Source organism: Porites lutea, chromosome 7, assembly GCF_958299795.1.
Source record: "Porites lutea chromosome 7, jaPorLute2.1, whole genome shotgun sequence".
In the NCBI taxonomy this organism is placed as follows: Eukaryota; Metazoa; Cnidaria; class Anthozoa; order Scleractinia; family Poritidae; genus Porites; species Porites lutea.
The window spans coordinates 27,555,014-27,582,521 of record NC_133207.1 but is presented as its reverse complement, the minus strand read 5'-3'; the positions used below and the strand labels follow the sequence as shown (position 1 = coordinate 27,582,521).

Sequence of the window (27,508 nt, the reverse complement as noted above, 5' to 3'; positions counted from 1 at the left end):
ATTTAATAAGCGCCCAGGGCGGTTAATCGAATGAATAAATACGGTAAACGCGATTGATTTCGCAGCTTTTTGAGGTCAAATTCGAGTACAATAAATCACCTTCTCGATCAACTACAGTTTCATGTTATTGCCTTTTGAAAAGATAAGGAAAGTAAACTAGAACAAGAACAAAAGCTGTGTTACACGAGTTGATAAGAGTAGTCACTTAAAGTAGTCTATGCCTAATGCAGCCTGAGTGTCAGGCCTCCCTAAGGGGCTAGGGGAGAGCAGATTTTAGATGGGGGAGGGGGGATGGGGAGGAGAGAAAGGAAGGCCTGGCCGTAAGCCTGGCCGACACAAAACCATTTCAGCGAACCGTGTGATAGGATGTGGCAGTGATTTGATAACACCAGAAACTCATAAGGGGTTGATTCAACCTTTAGGAGTTTCTGATAACACACAATACCCTCTGACGTCACCGACCAGAAGTAAATACGAGCAGAGCATTCAGGATCTCTCCTTTCGCTCTCTACCTTTTTCGCTTCTCTCTTCCTCCTTTCCAATCAGAAGCGCACAGGATAAGTCTATAAACGTAAACGGGGCTATAGCTGCCTCGTACCCAGACGTCTCTCTTTAAAACGTGCGCGCAGAGGAAGGCGGGAAGGAGACAAATATGCAATTTTTAAAATAAGTTCAGTCCTGTTCATTTTGCGAATTTTAAGCAAATCATTGCCAATCCACGTCGTGTGTTTGAAGAGGAAGCTGTTTTCACCCCACACATTGGACTCAAGCATCATAATGTTTACTACCGAACTACATAATGTTTACTGCCGAACTTTAAATCGAAAAACTACTAGCCGCGGACGGGACAGTACTGCCTTTAATTTTACTGAAACTGCCGCACGCCAAGATAACAGCCGGTCAGGAAAGTTAGCAAGTTAGTAATCGTTTCTGTTAAGATCCCTAGTGATGAAACGATCTCTTCAGTCGAAGTGAAAACATGATGGCGAGCTGAGAATTGTTGCAACAGCCAAATGAAGCCAAATATTTTGTAAAGCTTTAATACTATTTGCTGCACGCTGCATCTTGAGTACTCGAAAAGGCAACAAACCAGTCTGACTAGTCTCAAGACTTCTAAGTTACGTTATTAAATAGATAATAAATCTGTTAAATTTTTGTCTCAGGATTTCGCATTGTGTATCATTATTTTGCTCGACAATGTAAGCTTATGTACTTACAGGAAAAACAGCCACAAAGCTAGCTCTAGGTTTTTTTTTTACTTGAATTTTTTTATTGTTCGATTACCTCACTGGGTACTAGACTTGTCACTGAATGCACAGCCCGGTGTAAATAAATCCTACTTAATTTAATTTTATCTAAATGCCTGGTCTGTATTGTTTTTTATTTGTTTTTGTGATATTACACAGTAGACCAATTTCAGTGGTTTTGCCATGCTCTTTTATAACACATCATTTGTGTTTTAAATTATTGGTAACTTTGATTTTAAGTTTATAGACAATTTTGTTACCCTGATGGAAGAGGGCGATGTGGTTGATGAGATACCATCGTAACTGCCATTTAGCCAGACAGAAGACATTGCCGTAGACACTTTTTTAAAAAAATAATTGTGTTTGAATATTTCAAATTTCATGGCAAACAAGATGCTGTGAATGCCATTTTAGAGAATAATGATTGCATTGTCCTAATGCCAACTGGTGGTAGGAAAGACTGAGTATTATGAAGTTCTTGGGATCATTCTACCCAGATTCAACATTGTTGTTCCTGTGATTGCTTATACGTGGTTCCTTTCTTGGCAAACCTGTGGTAGCATAAAATTCCCCTCACAAGTCTTCTGAAGGGGTAGTTTTTGACCTGCTTTGGAGTTTCAGAGGAATACAAGACTATAATAATAATAATAATATTATAATAATAATATTATCAATGGACCATGCAAAAGACATTAAGATAAGTATAGATGGTTGTGCAGAACTACTAACCCCCAACCCCCTTCCTAGAAATTTTAACTACAAAATTATAATCAAGATACAAGCATCAAAGGGAAAGAACAGGAAAAACAGGCCCCTGGACAAACTGGAAGAGTATGCAGTAAAAAACACTACACTACACTATTAGTAGGCTGATGTCAGGTCCATTAACAGTGTCAAGCAGTGAAAAATGCCAGCTGTTTTAAGTATGGGCCAGAAGCTCAGCCATGCAAAACCCTCACCCCTCCACTGCTTCCACCTCACCCAGAGAAATAGAAAATGTTGCTCCTATTCCTTAAATTAGTGTCACTGGACATTGAATTGATGTATGCTTTATGAACTTCTGACAAGATTATTGAACTGACATGTGCTCAGGTCATTGAACTACGGTCAGCAAAAGAGAAAACCTGCACCCCTAATCAAACTTAAACTCGATCTAGCTGTCTTGCCCAAAGTAATAAAATACTTCGCTCTGGCTATAATTCCTTCATTTTGGACAATGGAAATTGGGTTGATGTGTGTTTTTTTACCTAATACTGTGACAAAAGCGTGCGTTCAGTTGCTCCTTCCCCTGTACATGGGCTACTGAGATTATTGAATGGGCATATTGTCATTGAACTGACTTCTGTTAAAAAAGGGCTAAGCCCGTTCCCCTTCTTTTACATTTGTGGGTCCCAATAAAGTTACATTTGAGACTATAGACCTGAAGTTTGAATGAAATGTGGTAGTGTGGTCATTGAATCATTGTGTTTTAACTGAACTATATACTTTATTCAACCTTCATTCAAACATTTTTAGTCTTACAATAGGGGTGCCATCATGCCAGACATCTAGCTAAATAAAATTAGTAGTGTAACAATTAATCAAATTCTCGATTAATCGTGATTATGACTGTTCAGTTCAATTCAGGATTCTTTGCTTCCATGTTTCGAGTTTGGTTCGACTTTTGCACACCTTTTCCAGGGTGCCCACAGTGAGTTATTATATTCTAAAATAAGAATCCAGAACTCTTTAAAGTGCGTTTTTGATTGATGAACAAAGATGATAGTAGTTCATGCGCCATTTTGTGTTGCCTGGTAAAAATGCTGTCCTTCAACCTCCCCTTGAGAATTTCCAAATGAGGCAATTAACCATGTGCGACACACTCTTTGTCAGGTTCTCAAACATGGCGACGAACCAAGCGACTGTGATTCCTCCTGTCCCTGTTACCATTCTTATATTGAGGGTTTAGGGTTGCATGCTGTTTACACTACACGTTATGTTATAAGAATTAAGAAACATTTACACAATCGAATCGAAATCGAAAGGCAATAATCGAAATCGAATCACAAGGAATATTAATCGTTACACCCATAAATAAAATGAAATAAAGCTAAAACTAATGATAGCAATAGCAAAATCTCCTACAAAAGATAAAATCGATAAAAATATTATAGCATTAATTATTGTACAATATTACAAAATACTAAAATAATTAAGCTAGAAAAGACTGCCTTTATAGCTGGAGATTTTCGTCTCCCTCATCAAGATTGACAGAGGTAGTCCAAAATGATGGATTGATCAATGCTGGCACCTTCCTTCTCTTCAACCCCTTCCCTGATCCGAAAATAAAGTTCATTACTTGTCTCTCGAGAATCTAGGGATCTTTACCGAGAGTCAGGTAATCGTAAGCTTCAACAAGTTATGCATTTTTATTTATTTTGTCAAAAGCATCAACTTAAATATACCCATCTGTCCCTGGTTTCATAGTTAGTAACGTCGCAGACTTAAATCTTGGTGTAAGGACATAATGTGGTCTTGATAATCAACTCCTGACCTTGCACAATCTAGCTAGGCCTTGCAGTTCTTTCAGTTCACAAGGTTACTTGCTCGTTGTTCGGTGGAACTGGCCTAAAAGAACGAAAAACAGAAACATGGTCGCCCGCGCTGTACTTTATTAATCCGGTTTCCGCAATAAACGACCAGTTAAATACTAAAATATAAGACTTACCCGATACTGTCAAGTCATCAAATATTTTGTTAGAGGTCTTCGATTCGTAAGAATCCGACTCCTTTGCAGCCTGTCGATTATTCTAGCTCAGGTTCTGGAAATTTTGAGCCATTCACCTGTCTACTCAAAGTTTACAATGTTTACAACAATATGCTACTAAAATTGATCGCTTCCAAGACTTAAAGAGACCAAAAATCGGGCCGTGCCAAGAAAACGACTTTTTTTGCCAAGAGAACGACAACAAGATCTGACAGGCGCTTCGCTTGCCGTCCGGACCCTTCCCATGGTCCCTTGCGGTTCATAACCAGTCACTCCTTTCGCGCTCGCCTCTGCCATGCGAAAAACGAAGCGCCTGAGGAGGAGGCTGGGGCTATAGCGTTGAAGTTTATAAGTTAGCGTTGAAGACCTTACCCCTTCTGTTGCTATTCGTCGACGAGAGATTTGGGTGCGAGATTCACACCACTCCACGGCTTACTCCACGGCGTCAAGCAAGCAATGAGGCCGACTGGCATGGAAGACCTTTTCAAAAAGCAAGACAGAGAGATACTTGCAGATACTAATACTTATGGTTCAGGTGGAATTAGGTTCAAGGGAAATGCAAGCAACGCTCTTTCTCTATTGAACCAGCTCAGGTTTGAAGGAGAAGGGGGATTTTGCGACATGATCCTGGAAGTAGAAGGAAGACAATTGGCCACTCATCGATGTATCTTGGCGGCAAGCAGCCAATTTTTTTATAACATGTTTAGCAGTGGTATGAAAGAATCGAACCAAACTCTCCTTAAGTTGCATTCAGTTAGCTTCGACTCAATGTCGCTCATTCTTGATTATTTTTACACGCGAGAGATTGTTATAAGCGACGACAACGTGTTGGAGTTGCTCAACACTGCAAGCTTTCTTCTTGTCACCCCGGTGAAAAAGGCGTGCATTCAACTTCTCTTCAGACAGTTAAGCGGTGAAAATTGCTTCAGTATCCTACAAGTAGCTGAGAAGTTTGGCGCAAGTGATCTTGCGAAAACGGCAAGCAACGCCATTAAATCGAACTTTTTCTCTGTGGTGAACAATGACGAATTTGTTTCCATTTCAAAGAAGAGTCTGATAAACTTCATATCCAGTGATGAAATTCAAGTGGAAAGGGAGGAAGAGGTCTACCAAGCTGCACTGAAGTGGGTTAAGCATGATGAAGTTAATCGTGCCTCAGATTTACCTGAATTACTAAGCCATCTGAGAGGGAAGTCTTTGCCTAAAGGGTTCCTAAAATCTGAAATGGCTAAAGAGCCTCTTCTTGCTGCCTTCTCGAGTCTGTTAGAACCTTCCAAGAGCAAGACCGAAGCAAGAAGGACAAATGGGGAACATGGAAGGAGAACAGGCACCGATGACAAACCAGAAGCTGAGAGGACAAGACCATCTACTGAATTGCATGATGTCATGATTGGAATTAGTTCTATAGTGTTTAGTTCCCACAAAGCATTCTGTTATGATTTGGACAAGAAAGAAACATTTGTTCTACCAGAGTTTCCTGATGTGCATTTAGGTCCAAAAGTGGCAGTTGTTGGACGCTCCCTGTACATAATTGATGGGTTTAAGTTTCATTGTGTAAATGGCCCCACAAGATTAAGTGCTTTGTGTCTTGATGAAGTGCAGAATCAGAAGTCTTCTCTTAGTTTTAGTATGTACCCACAATGGAAGACTAAAAGACCTTGTAAGGTTAGCAGAACATGCGCTTCCCTGGTAGAACTTAATGGGCTGTTGTATTACATTGGTGGATTGCGTGAAGATGAAAATAGCTTGAAGACAGTAGAGTGTTACAATCCTGAAATTGACAAGTGGGTGTTCTGTGCGAGCTTAAACACTTCCAGATCTAGGTCAGGCTGTGTGGTAGTGAATGATCACATTTACATCATCGGTGGTGGGACAGTTCGTAGGACATGGAATTCAGGATCAGTTCTTTCAAGTGTTGAGAGGTTTGTTTGAGTTACTAAGAAGTTTTTAATTTATTTCTTACAGTGACGTTATGCAGAATATATAGATACATGTAAGTTATTGTCTACCTTGTGCATTGTAACTACAGTGTCAGTCAAAATATTGTTGGGACACTTTACTGTCTTGTTACCCTCCCAATGTTGGTGTGCAAGATTTGGTGAGTTCACTGTGCAGGGGTGTCAGTAAAAATTGAAGTAGCCAGCAGGTTTGAATAGAGTAACCAACTGTGTATCAACAAGGTCCCCGACTGTTAGTCACCTTTTTCTAGGGGAAAAGTTTGAAAATTCAAAGCCCTGAAATGCGATTTTCAACGTTGTAGGGACTAAATGTGAGGACAAAAGAGCGTGTTTTTCATTGATAAAAATGTAGCTTTTGATTTATATGTCCCACAGTCAGTTCATACAAGCAATGAACAAATGAACGTACTTTTGCACGTAAACGACTTTTGCGTTAACCTATAAAAGAAACTTGTGAAAAAAATGACTGAAACATAGCGTTCACATGACTAAAGTAAAACAGAAAACTAGTGGGCCTTTACGAAAACATGTCATAATTACGTTTTCATTCAGATTTTATGATATATTTTTTGTCTGCAACATTATTCAAACTAGTTGCTTGTTCTTTGTAGAAAGAAGTACATGTAGCTAACTTCTCTAAGCAAAGTAGCCGACGCGTTTCATCGGCCATCAGTGCTTATTGAAAGCCCTGACTGCTATAATCAACATTGGGAGGACAAGGAGACAGGCCAGAAGTAAAAAAACAGCATTCACTGGAAGTGTCCCAACTATTTTTATCTGAGATTGTGTTGGAGAAGGAATGTTAAAGAGCCTTGACAGATACCGAGCTTAAGTTGTTATTCATTCACAGACACCATTGTAGGGTGTTGGGGTGTCTATAGTGATTTTGCGAACATTTCTAAAGCTGTGAACTGAGTTATTTTTTGCAGTGCAGTATTGGAAAAATAAAAAGAACTGAGTGTAGAGCATGGCTTTCAAGTATAGTACTGATAGCATGACAAGAGCACATAAGTATTTCTGTGTAAAATTCATGGCTTTCCCGGCCATATTGAGGGTTGCTCAAATGTGCCACATTTCTTGATGAAACATGTTGTGACTAAAAAAGGCCTCTTCAGGCAACAAAGATTGTAAGCAACACTACCAAAGGGAAAAATTCTTCAAGTTAATTGCAAGAAGCTTAAGACAGCTTTAAAGAGAGACGAGGTGATTTTGAGAGAAAGAGGCCAAATTTTCCTCTTAACGATATGCAAGAGTCAGGATTATGGCCCCAAGATGTATCTATGAAAACAGTATCCCTTTTTATTATTTTTGTTGTTGTTGTTGTTGTTTATTTATTACATTTTGCATGTATAGATGTTTTTAATAAATTAAAGTGTTATTCATGGTAATCACTTTAATGAAGAGTTATTGGACTTGTGTATTTGGGAATGGCATAGTCTGACCGCTCAATACAGGTTGACCTTTTAATACAGGTTTGACAAAGGTGAGAGTTATTCAAGAAAACTGAAGGTAGTCAAAGAGTGAAATATTTATCCCACAACAAATTGACCTCCACCTGTTTCTACCTCTCCTTGGACCAAGAAAAAAAGTTGAAGACCACTTGATGCCTCACACAGTACGACCTGTTGCACTAGTATAATACACATTCTCAAAGTGACTATTTAATAGAGGTGAAGACAATAAAAAATTAGTCATTGGGACCTTGGAAAAGGGTAACCGCTTAATAGAGGTCCTCTTGATACAGGTTCGACTGTAGTCATAAGTATTACTATTATAAATTAGTATATACACACTCAGTGATCTTGGTAATTCAAGCAATCTGATTGGTTAGCTATCTCGGACTATGACGTTATATTCACCGCGCTAGGCAGTGAATATAAAGCCGAGCAAAATTGCTGTCGTGAACTGGGTGTTTTGCCAAAGTTTCAAAGTAAAACCTGTTTGAAAATACACGAATATCCAAGTGCTGATGACTTTGAAGGCAAGAAAAGACTTCATGGTGTTTAAACAGCGTGATTTATTGTGAAGTGGTTTACTTTAGCTGACGTTTTGTACGCTCGAAGCTATGTTTACCACTACAGAGGAAAACGAGGTCGCTTTGTCACTGTTTTGTGATTTCGGGATTTTCTCGCAAGACCAATTTTGCCTATAAATAGAGGTTAATTTATGGAGAAGAGAGGAAGGCAAATATTTTCGAAAATTGTACGTGCCAGCAAGTTAACAAGGCAAAGAACTTTGGAGATAAACAACACTCACCTTGATCGCAGCCGCTGTTGACAGCATTTGCAAGAAGCGACGAAGAAAACTTTCTCATTCACGGTGAGTTGACAGGACAAATAAAGCTCTAGATACTTTTCTTCTCAGAATTGGGTAGTAATTTAAATTTTCGGCGTTTTCTTTTAAACCGTTGATGCTAAAGCTTACAAAACTCGATACAAAAGGATTAAAACTATCATTTGCCATGTTTGAAGATACTGTAAAGATCTAACTTTTGCGCATCCACTGTTTACGGCTTCGTGTTCACACATGAATTTTCACCCGTCAATCAAACTAATGGTTTTTTAATGGTTTCCTTTCTGATTCTGTTGAGATCACTTCGTGTGAATATACTAAAACAATTATTCACCTCAGGCTCAGTTAATATTGTTGAATAATCCCCTCGACTTCGTCTCGGGGATTATTCAACAATATTAACTTCGCCTTCGGCGAATAATTGTTAATTATTATTATTTATTAGTATTATTATTAGATAATAATGAGTTAAGTTCAATAACTCAATCAGTAATTCGTACCAAATTCTCATGAACCTGTTGGTTGCCTCGACAGGTATGATCCAGAAGCAGATTCTTGGTCATACATTGCCAGTATGAAACAGGCAAGGGAACTATTTAGCTCTGTACACTTGAATGGCAAGATCTACGTGATTGGGGGGCTTCTTCCTGTTTCAACCCCTAACTGTGAAGTGTACTCTCCAAACACTGATGAGTGGCATTCCATCGCAAGTCTACCTTGTCTTGATACTGGAGTGTATGCTATCGTAGCAAAGAACGAGATTGTGATTCCTATGTCATCTGACGAAAGTCATGAATTCTCCCATGAAGCGTTGAAGTATAATGTGCAATCTAATGCATGGCAAAAGGTGAACCATTTTGGTCCAAACAACCAGTTGACATCTTTTACTCTCTGTATCATTAAGCTGCCTGCAATGTTTCTGCAAAGGTTGCCCAAAGCATTAAATTTAGAATATTTTCTTGAAGAGTCTAGTGAAAGCGATACGGAATTGGAAGAGGATTCTTGAAGAAGTGATAATGATACAGTTTACGTTTCTTTGGATGGTGTGCTGTGCATGGCTTTCATGTCTTTCATGATGAGGCATTTGATTCCAGTGACGATAAAATTATCGCTTTTGGTAAACAGCTTAGAACCTTCCCTTAAGTAACCAGCATCAATTTAAATGTTATTGAAGCATAGCCTGAAAGAAAAATCCTAATGATGCTGACTGTTTCAATGACTGGCAGCCATCTTTATCAAAACTAAAAACATCACAGGTGTCAGTAGCCCTAAGTAGGCTTCTGAAGGTGTTTATTGCAACAAAATGCACAAGACCACTCTGTCAAGGCCACCCCTCCGTCCCCCCCTGGTTGGGAGTGGAAATCACTTGGGTCCCCATATAGGAGATAACTGGTATGCTCCCTCTTCCCTGTTCATGGTAGGAGTGTCAGCATCATTAGGATTTTTCTTTCGGGCTATGCTTTAACCCTTTAAGCCCCGGTATCCACATAGAAATTCTCCAAACTGATCTCCATACACTTCCTTAAAGAATTAGTAGTGAGAATTTGAAAATAGATCAAGGCATTTTCTCTTGGGTGATCATTTTATTAATTCCCATAACTTATCTCTTGACAGTGTGTGGATATTGTTAGGAGAAAATTGATCTTTGTCACTATTGGGACTTAAAGGGTTAAAAACATTTGAATAGATATGTGAAAGTTCTAGCCTTATGAATTTCTTCAAGTGTTTAAAGATTTTAATTTTGAGATACCAGTACATCGTTAGGAGAAAAAGTTTAAAGACAGAATCCGTCAGGAAATTAAGTAATATTTTAATTTTCAGTGGACAAAAACCTTGTACCAGAATAATTTAAAGCATATCGCCATCTTTTTTACATTTTTCAAGGGCTAAAGATGTAATTAGTCATCTGTAATAACAACAAAGAAAATTTCTTATCGGAGCCTGAGAAAATAAATGTCATATTTCACAAAATGACATCTTACACATGAAATGTTCAGAATTTTACCTGTGTTTTCATCATTCTTGTGAAATTTATTTTCTTGGACTCCAATAAGAAATTTTCTGTGGTGTTACTACAGCTGACTAATTACATCTTTAGTCCTTGAAAAATGTAAAAAAGGATGCAATATTCCTTAAATTATTTTGTTATAAGGTTTTTTGTCCACTTAATTCTTTATGGAAATGTATGGACATCAGTCTGGAGAATTTGTATGTGGATATTTGGGCTGAAAGGATTAATTTTGAGGACTCTGTTTGTTCTATATTTTGTTAATATTTTTTGAGGTTTTCACCATGTCTTAATCAAGCATTAACAATTTCATTTTTTTCATGTTAGATTTTACCAGTTACTTACTGTTTTTAACCATCATAGCCTTCTACGGAAATATTTAGTGCTTGTGCCTCAGGTAGTGTGCTAGGTTACACGTAGTAAAAGGTACATGTATTAGTTCCTGAAAGTTCCATTAGAATGCAATGACTTTGTTTTGGATACAAGTTTACAGAGGTCTTGCCTACAACACACAAGAGGAATTTATCATAATCTTGCATACGATAGTCCCTGCAAGATGAAATATTCCCGGCAAGAGACTTAAAAGGTGCCAGTGACCTCTCAGACACTCCATTTTTATAATTAAGCTCATTAAAATAACCATATAAAGTTTTAAGGTATGAAACAATCGTTAAAGTGGTTCATTTGATACACTGTGAAAGTCCACAAGTCTAGCTTCCATGGGATTGTTGAGGTTGATCGCCAAGTACAAAAGGTCGCTATCTTGATTTCTAGCTATTTTTTAAATATTTTGTGCCAAAACTAACCTGTGTACACCCCCTCCACCTCCATCCCCTTTAAGGAAATAAACTCGGCAAAAAATCTGGAAATGGGCTTTTTTCCTGAGTGGAGGGGGCAGTTTTACACCTTACAAAGTTATTGCAGCAAAAACTCTAAGAGCCCAAGACTAGATTCATGTTGATAGTACTACCAGCGGACCTTGAGAGTGGGCGCTTATTCGAGGCTGGGCGCTTATTAAATTTTCACCATTTTCAGCAAGTGAAGTATGCTTATTTTGCCACAAAACAATAAATGCTAATAACAAAACGCGAAGAAGTAACAAAGCAAGGTTTCTGTAAAATACTCTGAACAAAACTCTGTCCTCGGGGAAGTCTCTTATTAGAACTTACTCACTCAAGTGGGTGGGGTGGGGGGGGGGGTGAGCGCTTATTTTAGTTTGATTGGGAGGAGGAGGGGGTGGGCGCTTATTCGAGGCTGAGCGCTTATTAACTTTTTCTGCCTTTAGGATGGGCGCTTATTCGAGGTGGGCAGTAATTCGAGGTTGGGCGCTTATTTGAGTGAATACGGTAACTTTTCTATATGCTGACTTTGAAGTTTAAAGGAATGATGTATCGGCAGGAGCCCATAACCCGGAGCGTCTAACTTTCATACTGCGCCTATGCAACGGCGTTTTCACAAGTAGGTTTATTTTTAGATAAGCCTTTCCCGCGAATTGCTTTAGAAAAGCCAATCACTAGCAATTGCGTCATCAATGGTAAACTTTTAATACGTAACTAGGACAACTCCTTCACATTGAAAAAAACATGGCGGACACACGTGAGGAATCTTCAGAGGAGTCTTCTGACAGTACTTCAAGCGACAATTTCAGTCATTTACACGGAAACTAGCACTTCAGAGCAAGATTTGCAAAACCTAGCCAGGACGTCTACTTCATCGGCGACAACGCATAATTCACGCAAACGGAATTAAATCAAAATCATCTTCGAAATAGCCGACTGTGAAAAGGTCCAAGCGAGCTACTAACAGTCTAAACGACGATCAGATGGAGTAATTGACCTCGTGGAACAGTTATTTTTCGCGGGAAAAGTTTATCTAAAAATAAACTCACTTGTAAAAACCCCGTTGCACGAATTTATGGCAGTTGAACGCTCCGGGTTATGGGCTCCTGGTATCGGATAATTCTACTGAAAAACTACAAACATGCCCAATTTTCAAGGCAAATTTGGTCAAGTTTATAGAAACCCTTGTAATGAACTTTTATTATAGAATATTTTTTATTGTTTATTGATCTGTCCTCTACGCAATCCATATGCAGAAAAATGCTTACAGTCATTATTTTTCTCGAAAAACAGTAAACCATAAGCGCACTGGTAGGCCCTTTTGTAACCATTTTCGAGTTTAAAGGGGCTATGTCAGCTGGAGAGCATGCGCTCTAAGGTTATGCAAATTACTTTCAACTGTCAAAACTCTATTGTTTTTAACGCGTGACTTTCTCCATGTGCGCTCTGAGGTTATGCAAATTACTTTCAACTGTCAAAATTCTATTGTTTTTAACGCGCGTGACTTTCTCCATGTTCTCTGTCACGTCCAAGGCTCCGAATTTAGAGAGGTTAACAAGCCAAATGTGTTTAGATAAGGGATATTTCGATAGAATTTACGGAACCTTTCTTTTCTGGTTATGCCAGATCAAGAATAAAGTTGTGACGAAGATTTTACTTGTAGTTTTGGAGTAAAAACGCATGCCATTCATAAAATAGTGCGCAAACAAAAATTCAACAACATATTGTCTTATTCAACAAAATAAATCGAAGTTGTATTTTACAAACGAGCTACAAAAGACGCTAGACCGAAGATAAAGACCAAGACTGTTTCAAATCATTAACAATTAGACTTGTCTGTCGCTCGTGATTTTATAATTTAGATGCTGATAGAACAAGAGACATCAAGTCTTTGTTTTGATCTTAGGGAAACATACATTATCGCGCAAAATTGTTCGATCGTGCCGAATCACTGCGACGTCGAGAAAACAGAACCAAGCATCATTGGTATATTACTCCACTATAAGCAGTCCGTTGATAAAAAGGGAAAGTAAACTCTGCTATTTTCCAAAAATATGCTCGAACACAAACAGTTCAAAAACATAGCATTTACAGGATCTAACTCGTACTAAGATGCCTCTCTAAGTCCGTTGAGAGCAATCTGGACGAGCAAACGGTCGTGTTTATCTTTGCCGTAAATCCAGATAAATACAAGAAGGAATCTAGCCGAATTTTATAATGTTTCCTTCGCCAGGAGTTTAGTTTGGTCACGAAAGGGATGGCCTGATGCTCTTTTAATCGTTTACCAAAAACGGCCGCCGCCAACTCGATAGCCGCTTCATTATATGTCCACATACTTTGAGCACAAGAAAAATCCAAGAGCCAGCAACCTCTAAAATAACTCAATAGAAAGGTTCTGTGAACTATAGGGAAAATTCCATCAAAGATTCCATCACTCATTGTGGAGAAGCCGTCATTAACTCTGCCATTGCAACGGCCGCTGATAAGAGGACACAGTAAATCCACGTAAAAACATTCCACAGGCAAACAATTTCAAAATAACGCCAAAAAATTATTCTGTTATCACCATAGAACGATTCTTAATACTAAACTTCGCTAACTATCGAACGATGGCTGAGATTTAGACAGATAAAAACAGCCTTCCAAAATCTCCGACAGAACTTGAAAAAGACGGGCCAACTTTTTCAAGTTTGTTTTCATTGGCTCGCGCATGCGTGTGGGGTGACATAGCCCCTTTAAGCATTAGGGCACCTCTTCCTGGAATTCCAGTCTTGATAATTAAATGAAGCTGCCATCCTTATATATGTTCAAGAGTAAATTATATTTGAAAGATGCTAGATAGAAACTGTTTTGTGCGATCAATATATGGACATTAATAATAATAACAATGTACTTTAATATTTTTGTCACCACTGTTAAACACTTATCAAATGAATTTTGTTTATTCATTTACTTATTTAGTTACTCCTATTTTTCTACGGCATTAACATTTCTTTCTCTTTTTTCTTTTTTCGCCGCCTACGGTTACACTAGCTGTACCATGGGTGCCAGGGACTTTTCTTGGGCGGTTTCCGGTCGTTGTTCGAAGATGTGTCGAAACACGGAAGATCCCTGCTACACATGAGAGAAAACCTCTGATACCCAGGGTACACCAGCCGTTTCACCCATGGGCAAATGACTGATTCCCACGGGGAAGGAACTTTTTGTGTGTGACCGACTTTCCCAAAGTAAAAATTGCTTGGGAAAATTTCCCCGGATACATCGAAAAGAACAAAAGAATTACCCATGACAATGACAGTTCCCCAGGTAAGTTCTATAGCCTCCATTGCTATAGAAATTTGAAACCTATCGATGCTCATTTGATTATGACGTCAGCGTACACCTCATGCCCGTATATACAGACTCTGGGGGTAGGGGAAGGGAGACTCTGCAAGGGCGGGGACGGGGGAGCTGCAGCTTGCGTTTGTCTTGGCGTAAAGCTAATCAGTTCGGCAGCAAATGGAGTTGTTGCTGTACAAATGTATTTTAAGGCTTTGCTTTTAGCTTGTCACGCTTTTTGTCACGCTCCAGGACCAATCTTTTCTCAGATTAGGCAAAGTTTTGACAGATTTATTGATGCGTCAAAACTTATGCAGCATCTTGAAGTTTGTTTACCGACAACTGCATAGCCTGAGAAAAAAGCCGACATTTACAGTTTCCCAGCAAAATGACCTGTGAGGAACGACCGCAGAAATTCCAAACTGATGACGCGTCACTGCCCATATCCGGGTAGTGCTTCTGATTGGATGAATTTTGCATTTGTTTTAACTGCTATTAATTTAAAAGCATCCATTGGAAGAATGAAAAGAACGCCTCGCTCCCTTTTTTTGATAAGTTTTATTCGATAGCTCGAGGAACAGCTAGGACTTCCTGCCTGGAGGACTCGTGACCCTCGCTAGCGCAACAAATGGTGAGGCACCCGGCCCGAAAATCATCGCTCATAACGCAGAGTATCAACGGGTTAATAACGTGTTTGAGGTAAAGCATGGTGAGCGTTATCAGGTCCACGTACATAAACCAAGGCTTGGTAATCAAATCAGGGACGAATTCTCTCATCAGCATTATCATTGCGCGGGGAAGGTAACACAAATGAAACCCTACCACAATCACCACTAACATTCTGACAAGACGCTTCTTCTGATAAAGACGCTTTTTTAAGGCTTTCCATTGCAAAGTGTTTGTCTTGAAAGTCTTCGCATAAATTCCATCTTTGGCTCTGAGGACACGAATGATGTCCACGTACCGTGCTAACTGCAAAACTAGAGGCACAGCAATGAACAACACGACAAGGTAGATTTTGTATGCAATTCTATATTTATCACTAGTGAAAACTAGAGAACAGTAGTAATAACCGTCGCCTGCTAGTTGGTTCTTGAGAAAAATCATCAAAGGTACCCCAGCTGCCACGTAAGAAGCCAACCATATCACCAGCACGACAGTCTTGGCTCGTTTCAGCGTTATCTTCTGCTTGAAGGGAGAGGCGATGGCGCGATGCCTTTCAAACGCGATTACGGTGTGCGTGATGACGGACACTGCTACGAAGACATCTTGCAGAGGTGCGAGAACATAGCACATGGCGTCTCCGAAGATCCATCCGCGAAAAGTTTCGATGATCCTCAATGGGGCTGCGAGGACGCAAACACCCAAGTCAGCCAAGCAGATATTGGCAATCAGAAGATTAAACGCTGTTCGCATACCCGGCCAACGTATCAAAGTCGCCATCACAAAACTGTTACCAAGAAGACCGAAAAAAATGATCAGCGAGAAAAACAACGTGGTAAAAATGTGAAAGGTCGTACTGATGTCATTTGTCGGTGATGGAGTAGAGTTCAGGGCAGTACTGGTATTCTCTCCGGTTGCGTTCATGGAAGGTTGTATTTCGTTCTCTGCGGTGATATTCATTGTCATCTCTATGTTGCAATACAGAAAGATACAGTTTCGATTTGCCAGAGGTCAGCTGCTTTATGTACTATGATATAGCGTCCTTTGTTTGATTAAACTAAAATTGATTGCCGTCAATATATGACTGAGCCTCCTCCTCTTTATGAAATGTATTTATTATTACTGAAACTAGGTGTAGTTCTAATATCTGTCAAAGATAACAATTGTTTGCACTAGGAAAAAAATTGGCCTCAAAGCAATATTACAAAAGACCCGAGCATGGCAATTCACAATCCACCCGTCCTCCTTAGTATAAAGATGGGAAGGTGTAAAATACATTTATAGAAAAAGAAAAGGAAAAGCAGAAATAAAGATTCACCTGATAACGGAAAATAGCTGAGATGTGAAGCAATGAATTTTAGGGTCATTGACAGATATGTCACATAGGTTAGCTGCAATGACGTTCGACGAAGAGTGTTAGGGACAACAAAACGATTTAATTTGAATAAATTAACTTTTTGATATTAAAAACAAGTTAGAGACTCTTCCGATTAAAATTACTCTATTAAGAGAAATTAAAATGACGTCCTTAATTTAGAAAAGAAGCGTTATATCATTAATGACTGCTGAAGTCAAGATGTGAGTCGTTAAATAAGCCTCTTTAATTAAAATGGTCCATGAACTATTAAAATCAAAAAACGAAAAAACAGCATCGTGTGCATGCGCAAAACCTTTGTTTAATGGCTTAAATCGTTGTCGGCTTAGCTCTTGCAAAGAAAATTAAAACATGAGATCAATTAGTAAATGCTAGAGAGAGGAGAAAATAGGAATATTAGACCACTAAACGTGAAAAAACCCTTCGGCGATCGAATCTGCAAAACAGATCAGGGCTTAGCCAAGAAAGCTGGAATGAAATGTAAAACTGTCAACTGGTATTTTTTTTGTCTTATATTTTAATTTTCACCAGTAAACCTTTTACGGGTGCTATCATGGTGAAAGAAAAAGATCAGTTAGTGTTACAGTCAGTAAAAGGCTAGGCCGTACTCGTCACTGAAGTTGTCCTCGATCGTATTTTTGCCTCTCAGGTCTCTTTATACCAGAATTTAAGACCTGCCGTTTCCTATGGCTGTCCAAGCTAGGCATACTTTTTAACGGGCAGAAAGCTTTTTTCTTTTTGGAAGCCTGTACTGTCGCAATTTGTAATAATCATCGCACTTTGTAATACCTGTCGCGATTTGTAATAAATCCATCGAACTTTGTAATTCCTGTTGCACTTTGTAATAAAAAAGCTGTCGTAATTTGTAACAACTGTCCATCGCACTTTGTAATAAACTAAGCTGTCGCAATTTGTAATAATTCCATCGCACTTTGTAATAACTTTTTGAGAGTAATTAAACTTATTTCGTCAACATTAATATAACGCCAAAATATGCATGGTACTTCATAATCAAAGATGGAGATGACGTCTGCTAGCACGTAACATCTCCGCTCATTCAAACATTTAACTTTATTCACAGTCCTAAACATTTTTGTAGATTAATGTTGATTAGTTATCTGACTTACGAAATGCTGTATTCTTGAACCTTGCTATTGTACTAGGTGGCTTGCATTCAATGGTTACCCGGCGGGTGTACTTCCTTATATGGTTAATACGGGGAAGTGCCTCTGGACAGAGCATTGCCAGAGTAGAGGATCTAGACAGAGCCAGACACACTAGACACAAACAAGCCATTATTAAAAGGCATTTAATTTCCGCTAATCGTAACATCCATCCTATATCATTCGAATAAGGACACCAGGAGACTTCAAGCTTTCCTTGTTAGATCTTATAACAGGTTGACACAACACGTGGTACACCGTTCTTGTCTAACGAGCAATCTTAAAGAAGTAATAGTGGCTTCCAACTTAATCAAACGAGGCCTGGAAAGATTCAAATGTTTACTGCAAATAAAAAAAAAACGTCACCGGTGGCAAACCTTCGAACCACAACAGAAACCTAACCGCAAAATCCAATTAGTTGCTGGCCAATACCTTCGTATGTACCTGTTTTTATAACACTCAATTGGGGTCTTACACTGAGCCGGCTGGGCATTTGGTCCATTATTCTCACTTGAGTTGGTCTCATATAGGAACAAAAGGAGTACTCATTCCATCTTTAAACAATTGTTTTCTGTAAGGAGTCCTCTAAAGCAAATACCATGGGGATGGTAAAAAATTATCCTTGCCTGCGTATATACAACTCGTAAGACCTTGCAATTCTTCCGAGCGTGTTCTGGATTAGTGTTTTTCTACAAAATGGAAAGGATGGAATAAACCATCCATTACTACTTGAGTTACCTTATCTAAGGATCAAACCAAAGACACAAGGCCAACAACGTAAAAAATGATACCCTATTAAAGGCTCGAGATCCTCAAAAACCATACCCTATCAGGCGGTACTTACCTATCTAGCCCATCCATATATGGGATTATCCCCCCCCGCCCCCCGCCGAAGACTTCACGTATCACGTGGCAAGCAAACATGGATTTGAACGACGAATGCCAGGTTATTCATGAATTTTCTGTTGTTAAATGTTGCCTTTCTTATTTAAATATTTTTGAATTTAAACGTGATTCATATCTTTTTGGTGATATGTCACAGGCAGTTTCATGTCTTTCATAAAAGCGTTTCTAGTTAGTCACGTGATTAATCAAGGCAGAAACATTTATAGCGGAAGACATGGAAGAAAATGTTACGGACATGTTACATGCTAGCAGATGTCATCATCTTTGTTTATGAAGTACCATGCATATTTTGGCATTATATTAATGTTGACGAAGTAAGTTGAATCACTCTCAAAAAATTATTACAAAGTGCGATGGAATTATTACAAATTGCGACAGCTTAGTTTATTACAAAGTGCGATGGACTGTTATTACAAATTGCGACACCTTTTTTATTACATACAAAGTGCGACACGGTTTATTACAAATTGCGACATGTATTACAAAGTGCGATGGATTTATTACAAATTGCGACAGGTATTACAAAGTGCGATGATTATTACAAATTGCGACAGTACAAGCCCCTTTCAAACCTAGTAAATTTGTATTTTCATGGCGATTTTAAGCGTTGTTTTGTCGTGATGCGAGACTGAATAATAGAATATTATTGATATTACAAAGCAGTCACAACTGCCTTCATCGGGAAATACTTCTGGTTTTATATTACGCTGTGGCTATATGCCAAGCCCGAGATGCCAAGCAGTCGGGAAAGGCCTTAAAAAAAAAAACTTAGACAAAAGACTCGTGCTTGCACCTGCCATACTCTGCAGAGTGGCGCCAGCCTGTATGTGCAGTCCCAAAGCATGAAGGTGAAGGTATGGAGGCCCGTTCTCGTCAAAATTGCACTACAAGTCAGTTTTAATCCCACTGCAGTAAATATTATGGCCCTGTTACATATTTTTGTCATCACTAAACAATACCTTTTTCAGCGTGTTAGTAATTATTTTTAGCAACATGAGTTATTTTTGTTTTAATTATACGAATACATTTTTCATTCATACCATGAATTATTTTTGAGTGGTGCGTCGAATCATTTTTCTAATGTGTATTGAGAATTATTTTTTCATTGGGCCGATAATTATTTTTCGCGGTATCGCGAATTTATTTTTGGGCCTACAATGCTTTGCAGGCCTTGCAGTTGAAGTGGACTGGTTCGAAACTTTGACTTCCTTGGGCGACCATCTTGAAACTGACTTTGCAAATGGAGGAGTGCTTTCAAAGAGAATGCCAAGGCGTAACATTATCAGAGAAAGAAACAAAAGAGGTTTTCATCTTTCTTTCTAAATCTGTCAGGAGCCAGTAGTCTAGTCTGTGCGTTCGTGATGAGGTTTTCTGGACCGAAGATTTAATAGAGGAGACTACGAAGGGACTTCACGACACGTACACAATTCTAACTTTATTGAACATGACATGTCTGCCCAATTGAACTGTTCTCTACCCAATCTTGTACCTCGAGTCTTCGTCTCGTACTACACATGTTAGCTTTCGGAACGAAGACGCAGAGAATGAGGGGGGGGGGGGGGGGGGGAAGGAGGGGGTGGGCGCTTATTCGAGGCTGGGCGCTTATTAACTTTTTCTGCCTTCGATGGGCGCTTATTCAGAGCTAAGCGCTTATTCGAATATAAATGCGGTACTCGGTATTTTTAATACAACACAGCCTACCTTATTATTTAACTTGTCTTTGCTTGCTTTGTGGTTATTTTCCCGTAAATCGCTATAGATCGGGAAGCGATTTCCTTTAACCCCTAGCCTGCGAACCGCAGACGTATTTCCGGTCGTCGCTTCTCTCCCTCCGAAAAATAAATTTTTCAAATGCGGGACTATACGAAACTCCTTTTGACTGCGGGCAAGAGGAAACCTTTGATACCAACAGCGCATCATATGATTAGCACTAGACAGTTTTGCTCAATATGTATCGCTGTTGACTTTAATACAAGTACAACAAAACCCTGGCCAATTTACGCTTGCCGTGACCAAGCTAAATAGTGACCACAAACTAGTTTTCTGAACTGCTGATATCAACTGACTTTGAAGCTTTCTGTTCAAATGGAAATCAACTGCAACCGGGACTACGAAAATGCCGACACACTCAAATCGAGAGCAATTTTGTCCTGTGAGGTCATGTCATCGTGCTCTAGCGATCTTAAAGGAGAAAGCGGCAAAAGAGTCAAGATAGCATTTCTAAACCGTTCGGTGCCACTTCTTTGGGCTAACCTGTTTTTTGCTATTGTTCTTCTAAGTGCTGAAGTTGGCAATAGAGTGGTCTTGCCTCTGTGGGTTGACTCCGCAAATGGTACCGTCACCGGGGCGACGATGAATCCTTATTTCGCTTTGTCGTTCTCGTCTATAGTTTTCTTTATAATATTTGGACTGGGAACAATGTTCATTCGAATTTTTTCGCCTAAAGATATCGGCGACACAGAAGACCGTTTTCCTCATCTTTTGCTGTTTTTGGTTGGTTTTTGCGATGCCCTGAATGGCGTGCTTATTCTTTTTGCATGCAAAGGATCGCGGACACCGCCATATCTTCAGGCAATTCTTGGAAACTTTCTTATTCCACTGACTGTTTTATTCAGGTGAGTCCGTTTTATGTACATTAAAAAACTTGGTTTTAAAAAACACATGGCACGTTCACAGGCATACCAAACTCACGATGAGAACACATGTCAGACTCCTCTCTGTAATAGTGGAAACCCTGAAGGCAAATCGCTTAAATCGCAACGGATCGAAAAAAAATAACCGCACAGGAAGCAATTAAGAACACCCCAGGTAAATAATTAAAAAGTAAAGCGTTTTTTAGTGAAAATTCTAGTGAGTATATATCTTCTTGAATCTATTACCTGAATTATTCCTATCTAATTTTATTCACGGCCAAGGACTTTGAGGATTACGCAATATGATACCACACGTATTAATTGCGGGTTTTCAGTGTCACGCCATTCAAAATAGATCAAAATCAAAATCAAAACCATTCGACAGATAAAGTCTAGAATCTGAGAAATGAAAGCAGGTAAATATACAAAGACCCTCGCCAAGATTTGGGTCGAAGGAATAAATCGTATACGAGATATCCGAGGAAATGTTTTAACCAAATTTATTGAGCTTTGTTTGGAGCCGGCCATGCTGGGGCTCATCCGGATGAGCTCCAACATGGCGGACGGAAACCAACAGAAACATCTGTTACCGTGTTTTGCTACAAAAGCGTGAATTTACTCCTAGAGGAACTCATAAACATTAAAGTAACACTTTTTCTAAAACTTCAACTGTTTAGATAGCAAAATTCCTCGAAAAAAGTCACTTTTTTAACGTAAATGACAGCTCTCTCGGCCGTCACGTAAATGCTGCGTCACGCAAAAGCTTAGACATTCAAGCGTACTCTATTACAAAACCAAGAACCCTTTTGAAGCGAAAATTTGCTTGAAAATTAGTTTTCAGCTGCTCTAATACGCCATGAAAGTAAAATCTCAGTAGGATCGATAGTTTTGTAGTTTGAATTTTAGTGACGTCATGTGAAAACTATCATTCATTCATTCATCATTCATTCGACAAGCGCTCATATAGTGAGTTTGGGATACCTGTGGTTAAAATAGTCACGCTATCTGAACACATGTAGAGACTTGTTCTCAAAAACTGTCATGTACAAGAAGGAGAATACGCGAGAAAATGTGACGGTACTACAAAGTAAAATCCTGTATTGTTTCACCGTGCTTCTTTTTTTCTGCCAAAGGAGGACGAGGCAAACAACGTTACGGAATAAACGAACCAAAGTCGACAAAGTTCGTTGCTGGCATTTTCTCAAAACGTAGAAGAAAATGCTCTCCAGAAAGGAAATCTTTTTAAAACGCTGTCAATTTGAGTGTCTGAGCGTCATCCTCTGAGAGACAGGACAGACTCTCCCGCCCTCCCCAACTTAGTCGTACAGTTTAAGTGCTCTTAACAATTGTTCATCCTACTGTTTATTTATTTATTCACAGATTTCTGATTTTGCGCAAGAAGCCTACTTCTTCAAAGCTGCAGTGCGCTGTAGTAGTGGCTGCTGGTCTTTTCATTTGTCTTATTCCAACAATTTTTCCTACCGTTGGCGGGAAAAACAAAGCAGAGCCTCTCAATGAGAATGGCGCCATCTCCAGAATCATGTGGCCAATCATATTCATGCTCGGATGTGTAAGAAATATCGATATTTATCACATGCAGATTTCACTTGTGCGCGTTGGATACTCAACGAAAGCGTAGCGCCGAGATGGCTATAATCATCTCATATCCAAAATCTGCGAGTGGAATAATGGTAATATTAAAAACGTCCACAAAATATCGAGAATTCTTCCCGAATTTATTTATAAAAACAACCGATTTTCGGCTTGTTTTTAATTTTGAGTAGACGAGTACAGTTACCATGTTTGGAGAGCATGGTATAATCCCATGGGCCCACACAATCTGTGTGTGTAACAGATTGCTCTTTTATAGTAAACGGTATTGGATTTACCGTTTGTTTTACCTACAGCGATATATCACAATCAATGACTACAAACGTCCACTCATACTGAGCTATGTCTTGTTAGTTTTCAACAAATCATGTTTAAACTTGGCAAATTGACTGATTTTAAGGAACCTTTACAGCTGCCGTGTTGATGGTTTTCGCTCGCCTTTTCCTGTAGTAGCAAGTGCGCGAAGACTAGGAGGATGGGACAAGAAAATAAGAGGGCAATGCTCAAACCCCCTTCTCGCCGTCCCTCGTGTACTTTCTTTCGCTCTCCCCAGCCTCACAAGGCACGGAAAGGCCGCAGAAGACCGGGAGAGAGAGGACGTCACGAAGAGTGTCATGGGATAAATTATGATTTCTTTGCTAGTTATGTTTTCCTTGTTTTCATTTTACTTGTTTGTGAAAACTTTAGGTTCCAGAAGCTCTTATGCGCGTCCTGGAAGAGCGAGGAGTAAAAATAGAGAGTGACAAGTCGGGAGAACAAATGAACTTGGTGCACTTTTTATTTTGGACATCCACCTATGAACTTCTCTGTATCGTTGCCTTGTTCTGGACAGATATTCTCCCGTGGTATGGACACGTCGACGGCATCAAGAACTTCGGGAAAAGGTATATATTTTCCAATCATAGACTTAGGGTTTTCTTTTGGTAGAAAACTTTAAAGCCGATAGCCTGAGTATTAGGCAGTTCTCGTGTTCTCGTGGGGGGAGAGGGTGGAGCGAGAAATCTGCTCTCTCTATCCCATCCCTCTCCTGAGCTTCACAAGGCACGGAAAGGCCGCAGAAGTACCGGTATTTCTTAATGTTATAGATATGTTCCTAACTAACTCGAGTCTCACGTTTGCAGTTGGTGGTCAGCATTGCAATGTTTCTTTGGTGGAGCAGGTTGTAGTGAAGCCCCAGGCCTTAGAGGAACCTTGTACATTGCCACGCACATTATATCTCACATCGCTGGCGCAAATCTGCTACGACATGCGGAAGGAGCAACTTTGCTGGCTATTGTCACGGTGAGGATTTGCTTTAAAAAGAACAACGATCTTTGCTCCAGTTACGTAACAACGCTCCTTGGGAACTTGCGCAAAATGAATTATGAAAGGGGATTCGCCTCATTTCCCCAGGCGGGGGGGTGTACTCCCTTATATAAGCTATATAGGTATGTGTCGCCCCATCGGGTAGGGTTTTTTCGCCGCTTTGGTCTGAAAACGGGTATACACTTTGCATATTTTGGTTTTTAATCAGGTATGCTTTTCTAGGGAACAAGGGGAGTGTGTGAACGTATTTGTCGTTTCAATTCCAAATGAACAAGTTAAAAAAAAGGAGAAATATTTTTTTATTTTAAATAGGGTCGGGATTAGGAGAACTGGACAGCACACCCCCAACAAGAATTCCCAGGAGTACTCCCTGCAGGGTTCATTTCAAACTCTGTCGCGATTATAGTATAGACTCACTGATAGTATATCAGGTTGCCAAAGAGTTATTGGTGCGCCTTTTCTCTCGACCCGACTGACTTCCCCTGGGTCTCCGAGGATAAACTTGGTGGCACCATTGCTTTTTTCTCAGCTGTCTTTTTAGTCAAACCAAAATCAAAATAACACCTACAAATCTGGCCTAATCAATACCTGATATTTTCTATATTTTTATGTTTAGTCGCTCGTCACTCCACTGGGATTCATTTTCTGGACTTTATTCCGTGAGATTCCATTCGAATGGTACCCCGAGGTTCGCGCGAGCACCTGGTTCAGTATTGGAGCGCTTGTCATCATGTTACCGGCCATCTTTGCTTACAACATGGGGTAAGAATCTTTTTAAGGAAAAACCTGAGAAAGAGAAGTTGGGTGTCTTAAATCTCACTATTTCAGCTGACCTTGATGGACTCATCTGGTTCCTGAAGAATTTCCAATCTTGTAAAACCAGTTTTCATGTTCTCTCTCGAGATATAACATAACCTTACAACTTGCTTAACAAAAAAATACACAATTTAATTAGTGAAAGGCTAAGACCACCTCCAAAACAAAACAGTCACAGCAAGGAGCCAAAAAGTGACCTTCTTTAATTAACTCAGTAACACATTCTTTCATGCAGAGATCAACCAATCAGAAGTCGAGGACAGTTTCCAGTTGGCTTCTGATTGGATTTAGGGCCTGTTTACATGGAGTGGGGGACCCCGGTCTAGTGGGGTTGGTTTCTTTTGTTTTCATGCTCTGGGGGACACAAAACAAAAGAAACTTACCCTACTAGACCGGGGTCCCCCACTCCATGTAAACAGGGTCTAAATCTGTACCAAAGAATATAACATGAATAAATCAGAAGCGGTCACACTTTCGGGCTCCTTGCTGTTATACTAATTTGTAATATCTTCTTAAACTCTTGGACTGAATTTCCGTCAATGATAATCGTCAAACGTCAAAAGTTCTAAAAAGTTAACTGTGTCAACCGTCAACTAAAATTGGAAAAAAATAACCGCCAACCGTTCAAGCTGTAGTCTGCTACACACTTAGTTCACAGCCGTTTTTAGAGTCGTCACGCAATGCTCCTCGCTGCCACCCCATTGAGAAACGGTTTTTCTGAAGTAGTGGGCAGGAAAGTAAGCGGGCTGTTTTACACTAAATCGCTTTTTCACTGCTTCCCCGCTTTCTTGGTTCGTTTGCACTGGCCAAGAATCTGGCACAGGCCACCACAGTATATGTCAGTACAGACTCGTACCCAGTCGCTTTTAGTTTCTTGCTCCTTCCCAAGAGCCTTTGCGCGCGTCAAATTGCCTTTCCATATTCCTTTGCGAGAATAAATAATAAGTGGCGACTGGGTACGAGTCTGATGCCAGTATCAAACGCACGCGGAGGTATGGTACACTTAAACTGACGAAATTAAGGGCTGTTGTTACATAAAGGGAGGAATATGGTGGCACCAAGAAGATCCCTTGAAGGTGGGACAACTTTTCATTGGGTTTACATGCACAGATTTCGGTCCTTGTGGTTGACAGTAAAGAATGAATTAAAGATTGAAGATTACCTACTGAACTACCCGCCCGCCGTCTTTGTGTGGTTTGCTCCTACTCCTAGGATCTTCTTAGCGAAAGCAGCTTACATGGTGCTACGATCTTCCTAACTCTCAGCTAGGAAGATCCTAATGCTAGGGACAATTACAAGCAAAACGTTTTCCATGTAAACTGAATACAGAAAACATCTGACGCTAAGATGACCCGTTATCTTCCTGGTGCTAGGATCTTCGCCCTTTATGTAAACAGCCCTCAGTACTTAAATCAAAGAATTAGAGACGGGCCCACTGCGGATATGATGAAACAATATCGATCTTTTGAATGGCCTAGTAACGCAAGATAATGTTTCCTTAATTATTTTTAGGGCGCCAGAGATTTCTTTGACCCCAGATGGAAGCAATCGTGAGGAGTTATTCTGTAGCACCCAATCTAGCGTGGAACGCCAGCTATCAAGAACCGGACCAGAAGAACCTCTCTTATCTGACTCTAATCGACAACCAAGATACAGCGCGTTTGAAGCTTAAAATTGCTCCGTTCGCCACTAGCTGACTCCAGTGGCTGTAACCGACCTTATCCTCGAACTTAGTGTCATATGAAATTGAAACTTTTCATTGTGCGAAAAAGACCAAATTTCTTTTTAACTACAGGGATAATAAAAACGTGGGCACCGAAATTACTCTCGGCGGTTTTTGTAGCACAATGAACAAACGACTGAAAAAAAAAAATTAGGTGCTAAAGCGAAACATAGCCCAAAAGGAGAGCTCTTAAGGGGAGGGGCCCCTAAAGAAATTGATTTGACACTCATTTCCAGGCTTGACTCGGGACATTTGACAACAAGATGACCGCGCATAACGAAAAAGCACCGGTCTTTACGGGAAATAAAGGGAACTTTGAACAGTCTAGTTTATATATAGAAATCGGCTTCTAATCAGACTAAATGCACAGGTAAGAGCCGGTTTTGATTTTTTGAGGGAATAATAACACAAGCAGGCGACCACTCAGAAGGATGGGGTATGTGCATGTTTCTTGAAATCTGATACCGCGTGCAATAACGTGAATTCTTTGAACTCTACCCTGCGAAGACTCCAAATTTCTCTACTGTAGCCTCCTAGCTGGCAGAAGTTTCTCCTCGCTCATCGCTAACGTCCCTCAGCGGCGATGAGCAGAGAAGAAACGTCTGCCGTTCGCAGGCTATTTGAACTCTCGCAGAAAAATTTTCTACTGACTAGTATCGCTTTTCATCCTTTTGATTCCCTCCTTTCTTGGAGTTATGTTTTTAGAATTAATTTTCAGAAACTATAAGTTTTTTTCTTTCTTCGTGACCTTCGCAACAAGGCAATGACGCAGGTTAAAATAATCTACCATTTTTCTCCTTGAAATCTGAGGCCGTACACTAGATAATTATGAGAAGTTTATATTAAACATGCTTCCAAAAAAAAAAAAATTGGCGTGTCCGAGTGTGTCTGTATACGGTATGCTT

At 39.7% G+C, this 27,508-nt stretch overlaps 3 protein-coding genes across 3 annotated transcripts; 2 read left to right on the top strand and 1 right to left on the bottom strand.

Moving 5' to 3' along the window:
- Positions 1-4,434: 4,434 nt before the first annotated feature.
- Positions 4,435-7,575, top strand: LOC140944221 (kelch repeat and BTB domain-containing protein 2-like). Its single transcript, XM_073393346.1, has 2 exons — positions 4,435-5,915; positions 6,563-7,575. Exons 1-2 carry the CDS (start codon positions 4,450-4,452, stop codon positions 6,576-6,578), a joined length of 1,482 nt encoding a protein of 493 aa, XP_073249447.1. The 5' UTR covers positions 4,435-4,449; the 3' UTR covers positions 6,579-7,575.
- Positions 7,576-14,966: 7,391 nt separating this feature from the next.
- On the bottom strand, positions 14,967-16,037 carry LOC140944709 (prolactin-releasing peptide receptor-like). The gene has a single exon (XM_073393827.1). The coding sequence runs from the start codon at positions 16,035-16,037 to the stop codon at positions 14,967-14,969; it is 1,071 nt and encodes a 356-aa protein (XP_073249928.1).
- A 4,349-nt stretch (positions 16,038-20,386) lies between these two features.
- LOC140943208 (crt homolog 1-like) lies at positions 20,387-26,732 on the top strand. Its single transcript, XM_073392278.1, has 6 exons — positions 20,387-21,130; positions 22,529-22,718; positions 23,447-23,643; positions 23,881-24,040; positions 24,681-24,826; positions 26,393-26,732. Exons 1-6 carry the CDS (start codon positions 20,601-20,603, stop codon positions 26,550-26,552), a joined length of 1,383 nt encoding a protein of 460 aa, XP_073248379.1. The 5' UTR covers positions 20,387-20,600; the 3' UTR covers positions 26,553-26,732.
- Positions 26,733-27,508: the final 776 nt, after the last annotated feature.